Below are 7698 nucleotides of genomic sequence, written 5' to 3' on the forward strand. Positions count from 1 at the left end.
ACGCTCTTCCGATCTCTCCAGGACAGGTTGCGCAGGATGCTAGACACGACCTGGGGGCGGGGCAGGGCAGGCAGGGTGGGCCTGGGCCAGGCTCCCACCCTTAAGGCCTGAAGCAGCTGGCACACGGCAAAGCCCAGGGGATGCCCTCCACCTCCCCCCGCCCCCCAGTGTTCCCACAGCCTCCTGATACCTGGTGCAGCTCCTCACTCTCAGATGCCAGCTGGGCCACAATGGCCTCCATGCAGCCCCGGCGGGCGCACAGTGCAGCCTGTGGGGGGCACAGGGAAGTCATGCCATATAGGGAGGACAGGTGGGGTGAGTGTTAAGCAAGCACTTGCAATGTGCTGGAGCTTGAACCCCACCCCCATCTTCACCACCATGGAGGGAGGGGAGCAGTCATTTCATTGCTCAGATGAGCCTGAGGCTCAGGCAGATGCAAACACTGGCCTCCCCCCAGCCCTCCATCCACAGCCCAGAGGCCCCCCAGTCCACAGGGCAGAATGGCCAAGAGGACGCTGGTCGAGGGAGAAGCTGGGCCACAGTCTCCCCGCCTGTCCCACAGCTCAGCGCTGCTCCGGGCCGGGTGAGGCCGACCCACCCACCCAGGCACCTTGTTGGCAACGTCCCCGAAGGTGAGGTTGGTGAGGGTCATGCCAGCGTATCGGCGCAGGGCCAGGTTGAGAGGGTCCCGGGTCATCTTGTGCATCTCATGGTCAACCTGCAGTAACTCCGCCACTGCCTGCAGCCCACCTGTAGGGGGACCCGGGAGCGCAAGGGTGGTCGGATGCCCCCAGCCATCCCGCCTCACAGGTCATTCAACTATACACCCTCCCTTCTGTCCCACCCCCAATCTGCTCTCCTTAAACCTACTTTTGAAGCCCGACTCTGAGGACACCTCCTCCAGATAGCTGGCTGGCAGGCTGGGCCTTCCCCCAGTGCCCTGTGCCTCCACGCCTGCTTCCTTTCCACCCTCAGTTTCCAGTCACACTTGGTCCAACTGCAGAGCCTTTGCATGCACTATTCCCTCTGCCCAGGTGCTCTTCCCCACTGTCCACCCAGTTTCCTGGGTCCCCTTCTGTTCAAGAGTCACTTCCTCAGGGAAGGCCCCCAAATTCCCAAACAAGAAGCCTCAAAACCATTAGACGGAGAACCACTGAGGGCAGGGCGGAAGGCTGTGCCCCGCCACGTCCCCAGGACGGACCAGATGGCATATGCTCAGGAGCCATTGCTGATGGCCCACACACACAATCTTCTGTTCACTAGGACACAGGGTTCTCACGAATGTGGAGGGTGATGGTCAAAAGGTGCAGGAACCCAGACACACACGGCCCTTCCCCTCGCTCAGCAACGGGATCCTTCTCAGGGCTGTGAAGCGTTTTTGCTCATGAGCACACCAGTGGGGGCCACCCTGGGGAGGGGCTTGGCAACACAAACCCACAAGCTTCCAAAGTGACCCTTTGTATGTGTGTACACAGCAGAATGAGTCACGATACCCAGAAGATGGACAAAACCCAAGTGCCCATCACCAGATGATGGATAAACACAATATGGTCCCTCCACACCCGGGAGCATCACTCAGCCCTGAAAAGGAGAGAAGCCCTGACACTCACTACCACGTGGATGGACCCTGAGAACATGATGCTGAGTGAGAGAAGTGGACACAGAAGGACACACAGGATGTGATTCCACTTATGGGAAACATCTAGAACAGGCCAATCCACACACACACAGGGTGGGCTCTTGGTTGCCAGGGGCTAGCGCTGGAGGAGAGGGAGTGAGAGGTTAATGGGGACAGAGTTTCAGTTTGAGAAAATATGATTTAAAATGGTTAGAATGGTGGGAGGTGGGAGGGAGGTTCAAGAGGGAGGGGACATACATATATATACACACACACACCTATGACTGATTCATACATGGCAGTATATGGCAGAAACCAACAATACTGTAAAACAATTATCCTTCCATAAAAATAATTGTTTAAAAAATGGTTAAAACAGTAAATTTTATGTTATATATAATTTACTACAATTTGAAAAAAATGTTGAGATACATAATTCAAAGTTAAGGAGGGTATCCAAAGCCTTTTTGCTTCTTAAAAATCCACTCCCAGGAACTCATATATACATATAGTGGAATATTACTCAGCCACAAAAAAGAACAAAATATTGCCATTTGCAGCAACATGAATGCAACTGGAGATTTTCTGTGAAAGACAACAACAAAAGCCATATGATGTTACTTATGTGGAATCTAAAATATGACACAAATGAACCTATCTCCCAAACAGACTCACAGACACAGAGAATAGACTTGTGGTTGCTGACGGGGAAGGACGGAGTGGGGGGCTGGGGTTAGCAGATGTACGCTATTATGTGCAGGATGGATGCACAATGAGGTCCTACTCTATGGCACAGAGAACTATATTCAATACCCTGTGATAAGCCATAATGGAAAAGAATAAAAATATATATATATATAGCTGAATCAATTTACACCTGAAACCAACACATTATAAATCAACTATACTCCTATAACAAATATTTACCATACTATAAATTAAAACGGAGAAATCTTATAACCCCAGAAAGCACAGCCCAGGGGTCCTCAGAGTTGTTACGTGCCTGTTAAATTGCACTGAACACGCCATGCCCACAAGAGGGGAAAAGGCAAATCATATCTTAACTTCATCAACACAGGTGACCTTTCAGGCCTCCTGGAGGGCCTCCACAGACCCCCTCCCCCAGGGGTCTGTGGAACAGCCAAGAGAGGAAAGCCTCAAGAGCTATGCGCTCTTGTAAAGTGGCCACTGCTCCAGATGCCCCCCGCCCTGCCCTAGAAAGGCTGCGCCCAGCTGCTCCCCCGCCCCTCACCCCACGATGTCGGACCATGTGAGACCTTAGGGAACTTCTGAGTGCTCCGACCACCTGCCAGGTGAGAAGTATGTGCCTTATTTTGTATTAATTAGAGTAAAACAGAGCAGATGAATGTCATTTGCACCCTTGGTATTTCTGTTTCCAACATTTCAACTGACCTTCGTTAGGAAAAAGATGTAATATTCCCAAACCTAAAATTTCACAGGGTCGCCCTGCCCTGACTACTGGTAGGTTCAATTCACCTCAGCTCCTGACTTTCCCTGCCCTGCCCCCATTGTCTGAGTCCCAGAACCACTAGGGCCCAGAGCCTGCCCTGCACTGGAGGAGGCCTGGAGACCTTGGACCAGATCAGAGGCAGGGGTTGATGAGGGACACTCACCCAGCTCATTCATAGCTCGGCGGTATTCCTCGTCAAAGGACAGCTTCATCACGGCGCAGGTGGCCTGACAGATCTGTGGCTCGATGGGCACCGGCGCTGTGGGCACGAGGACCATGGTCAGAGCCCTCCCACTCCCGGAGATGTGACCTGGTGGGTCCCTGCCCCTCCCTGTGGTCTGCACTCTGCAGGCCTGCCAAAACCACAGAGTTTTTGAAAGTGCTGTGCGCTGGGCTTGTGGGAGTCACTCCTGGAGCAGAGGGGCCTCCTTTACAGAACCTCTAAAGTGAACAAGGAGCGACCTGCCTCACTCAGCCTGGTGCTCAGCATCGGATATTAACTTTGCAATCAGCCACAAAAGCTGCTGCTGCTGCTGCTGCTAAGTTGCTTCAGTCGTGTCCGACTCTATGCGACCCCATAGACGGTAGCCCACCAGGCTCCCCTGTCCCTGGGATTCTTCAGGCAAGACACTGGAGTGGGTTGCCATTTCCTTCTCCAATGCATGAAAGTGAAAAGTGAAAGTGAAGTCGCTCAGTCGTGTCCGACTCTTAGCGCTGACCCCATGGACAGCAGCCCGCCAGGCTCCTCCATCCATGGGATTTTCCAGGCAAGACTACTGGAGTGGGGTGCCATTGCCTTCTCCGCCACCAAAGCTAGGAATCTCAAACTCCGCACTCACGTTTGGAGGGTTGCCTACAATCCATGGTTTCTTGAACATCTATCCCACGGCCTGGGTTGTTCCTGGTTGTCCCTTCGCCAGTCTATCTTCCCAGGTTCCCATGAGACCTCAGCCAGCGCCAGGCACAAAGCAGGTGCCCAGGAGAAGCCAGAGGCCCCTGACACCCCAGGGTGCTGCCCTGCCCCTCGGGGAGCCCAGGATGCACACTCACCAGCACCAGTGCCGCTGCCCTCAGGCCCGCCATCCCGGGCCTGCAGCCAGTCCCAACAGGTCTCGCAGTAGGCGCGGATCTGCTCCAGCACGTGTAACACGCGCATCTCCTTGCGTGCTAGCCCCTGGTCGGGCTGAGAGAAGACGATATTGTGCAGCGCTGCGTTGGCACGCATGCGCGCGTCCTTGGCTCCCGGAGCCCCGGGGGTCCCATTGCGACCCCGGGCCCCGGTCTCAGTGCCGTGCAGGATCTGCAGCAGCAGCGGCAGACAGCCTGAGCGGCGCATGGCCACGCAGCTTTCGGGTGAGCTGGACATGGCGAGCAGCGTCCGCGCCGTGTCCTCCTGGTCCCGCGTTGCCAGCATGGACAGGAGCCAGAAGACCACCTCCACCTGCAAGAGGCAGGAGATGTCAGGGTGGGGAGGCTGCACTCCCCAGCCAGGGACAGTCCCCCAGCTTCTGGGGACTCCCCTTAAACAAGGGAGTCCCATCATGTTAGCCCTCGCTCACCCTAATACCCTCACCCTGCATCCTCCCAGAGAACAGCACACACATACATGCTACTGCAGAGACGCCCCCAGTCCGTGAGGGCCAAAGGCCCACCCCACCGGTATCACGGGTACTCTTAAGTCTAGCATGCCCTCCAAATTTACAGGACAGGTAGCCACACCTACGCCAGGCTCCAGACTACAACCCAGCCTCACCAAGCACTCCAACTCAGGGCGATCCTCCCACACCTGGATAAGCTTTATAGCCACCTGGAGAGGAAGGGCCTTCAAATGCAGTAGGGGTGCAGGACCCACTTCACTATGTATCCCAACCAAGCCACCGCCATCCCTCCACCTCGCCTGTGAGCATCCCCCGACCTGGACTCCCCTCACCTTACTGTTGCCTGGCTGAGGGGCACCATCCTCAGGGTGCGTGGGGACCTCATTCTCAGCGTCCTCGTCCATGGGCATCGACTTCACTGCCAGCAAGGCCTGTGGGAGAGCGCCAGGCCTGTAGTTTCCGCCCAGGGGCACCATACAAAGCTCTCAGGCTGCCATGACAACGTAGTGGGGGCAGGGTCTTGGGGGTCCCCTTAATGCCTTGGCTGTCATCATCCACTAGGGCCCTAGCTCCGCCCCCCTGGTACCTGGGGCTCGGTCTGCTGCACTCGGTCCTGCGCGGACAGCAGTTCCTTGTCGATCTGCTCCAGACGGGAAGCACGGATCTGAGTGGGAGAAAATGCATGCTGTGGAAATCCTGACCCGTCCCGACTCCGCCCACGTCCCAATATGGCCCCACCCTCAGCTCAAATCGGCCCCACCCACTGTCATAGCCTCACCCTGGGCTCTGACCCTGGGCTTCTTCCTTAATGTGGCCCTCCCACTCTAAACCCCACCCAGTTACTTGTCTCCACTCACTTCCTGGCCCCACCCTTAACCCCCGGACTCTGGACCCGCTCAAAACTTAGACCCCTGGCTGCCCACCAGACACACTCAACTTTCTGACTTGGTCCCGCCATTTGACTGGCAAAGCCCAAGTCTTGTTCAGACTCAGTTCCTCGCACTGTCGGCCCCGTCCCCATCGCCCGGGGACTCTGCCCTCTGTGCTGGGTCCGGCCTAAGCCCCCTCTGGCTCTGTTCACAACCCGCTCTAGCTGTGGCTCTGCCACCTGCGACAGGCCCCACCCACAGGAGCCTCTGCTCTCTGATTCGCCCTCAGGCATATAACCCCGCCCTCTAACCCAGACTCCTCCCACAAGATCTGCGCTCTAATTCGCCCACTGCCCCGCCCGCGCCGTACCTGCGCCCGCTGCACCATCTCGTCCGAGGTGCCGAAGCGCTCCTCCATCAGCGAGCGGATGTGTTGGGCCTCGAATTCCAGCTGCTGCCGGATCAGATCCATCTGCATTGAGAACTGCTGGGAGGAGCGGACGGGCCCCGGTGAGGGGGCTCCCGGGAGAGGGAGAGGCCTCCACCTCCGCTCTATGCCTCCCGCCATAGGCGGGGCCCTGTCGACCCCGGGGCAACCCAGGGAGCTCACCGTCTCCACGTGCGGGAGTTCATCCAAGCGCTTAGATAGCCCCTGCAACTGCGAGTAATACCAGAGCTTCTCCTTTTCCTCCTTCTCAATCTCATTCAACAGGAAACACCTGGGGAAGGGCAGGTTGGTGGGCGCGGGCTCTCAGGGTGGGAGCCGAGGCTTATGTGCTGTCTACCCTGATATTAATGATCACTTCTTGGGTGTCATGTTAAAAAAGTCAGTGTGGCAAAATCTCAGCGTCCATAGCACTCCCGGGACTGGGGTGGGGATGGGGTGCAGAAATTAATTGAAAGTTAAAAAGGCAACTCATTTGTAGACTGTAATCCTCGGAGAAAGGCTCTGAGGAGGTTAACACCTCTCCAATACTGGATAATCACCTTCTAGCCTACACAGGGTAAACTTGAGGCTCAGACTTCTTCATGACTTGTGCGGAGACACTGTTATTCCCATTCTACAGGGCAGAAGTCTGAGGCTAGCAGGGGCTAGGGTTCCTGCCTGAGGTCAGACAGCAAAGCATAGAGTTAACTCCAGCTTGCTCCAGAGCTGTTCTACCTGACCCTACACGACCCAGCTGAGCTAGGCACCCAGACCCTGCCTCCTCCTGGCCTCAGGCCCAGGTTTCTTGGGCAGCAGCCCTTTCTCCATAAAGATTGCCTTGAGTCCCCCTGGCTCCAGGCCTGACTCTGAGCCCTGGCACCGGACACAGCCCTGTCCCTGGCAATGCCTGTGTGTCCGGGACCCCTGGGGACGTCTCCCAGGAGTCTTCCCCTCAGCAGGAACACCCCCCTCCTCTTTGTCCTCCGGTTGAGGTCAGTTGGGCCAGGGAAGGGGGCTGAGGTACCAGCCCCCCTGGGGACAGTGGGTGGGGTGGGGTGGGGTGGGGTGGGGTGGGGGCAGGGCAGGAGGGCTCACAAGGTGGGTGGAGATCACCCCCATCTCACCGTTCCCGGTCCAGTTCCTCTAGGAGCCGAATGGTGGCCCGGCTCAGCTCCCCAAAATTCTCCTTGGAGGGCCCAGAGCTGTGCACCGGGCTTCCCTCAGGGGTCCGGGTAGTGGGTTCAGGGGCCAGAGCTGGGGGCTGGAACTTGAGGTTATACAGGCTGGTGATGTCCATCTGCAGGGCTTGGTGGGCATGGAGAGAGAGGTGAAAATAAGTACCTCTCCCTTCCTCCCCTCCCTGCAGTATTCAGAGGAAGTCCCAGGTCAGTGCCTCACCTTTCAGCTGTTCCAGCACCTCAGTCTGCCCGGAGGACACCAACACACGGGCCTCCTGCTCTAGCTTGCCCTGTAAGTGCTGCAGGACCGCCTGAAAATGGAGGCAGGAAAGACAGTGGTCGGTGAGGCCTGGGAGCTCCGGGTCTGGCCATCTGTTAGATGCCCTCGTCCTGCCCACCCATGCCTTGTTTGTCCCTGCACCGAAGGCTGAGGCCTCGCCTCGCCTCGCCTCGCCTCGCCTCACACCTTCATTCCCGACGTCTCTGTCTCCAGCTTGGACAGGTGGCTTGAATTATCCCGAAGCTCCTGCCGCAGGT

The 7698-nt window shown here is 57.0% G+C and overlaps 1 protein-coding gene across 1 annotated transcript in view; it reads right to left on the reverse strand.

Moving 5' to 3' along the window:
* APC2 (adenomatosis polyposis coli 2) overlaps positions 1 to 7696 on the reverse strand; it is a gene marked incomplete at its 5' end in the record, with an annotated part of 19043 nt that extends 11347 nt beyond the window's left edge. The window contains 11 exons of the mRNA XM_010844633.1: positions 191 to 268; positions 611 to 750; positions 3253 to 3348; positions 4140 to 4530; positions 5020 to 5118; positions 5274 to 5351; positions 5927 to 6043; positions 6167 to 6275; positions 7108 to 7288; positions 7382 to 7472; positions 7628 to 7696. Coding sequence (XP_010842935.1) covers positions 191 to 268; positions 611 to 750; positions 3253 to 3348; positions 4140 to 4530; positions 5020 to 5118; positions 5274 to 5351; positions 5927 to 6043; positions 6167 to 6275; positions 7108 to 7288; positions 7382 to 7472; positions 7628 to 7696 — 1449 coding nt within the window. The remainder of the gene's footprint in view (positions 1 to 190; positions 269 to 610; positions 751 to 3252; positions 3349 to 4139; positions 4531 to 5019; positions 5119 to 5273; positions 5352 to 5926; positions 6044 to 6166; positions 6276 to 7107; positions 7289 to 7381; positions 7473 to 7627) is intronic.
* Between the last annotated feature and the right edge of the window lie 2 nt (positions 7697 to 7698).

Source organism: Bison bison, unplaced genomic scaffold (genome assembly GCF_000754665.1).
Source record: "Bison bison bison isolate TAMUID 2011002044 unplaced genomic scaffold, Bison_UMD1.0 scf7180017864203, whole genome shotgun sequence".
Taxonomy (NCBI): domain Eukaryota; kingdom Metazoa; phylum Chordata; class Mammalia; order Artiodactyla; family Bovidae; genus Bison; species Bison bison.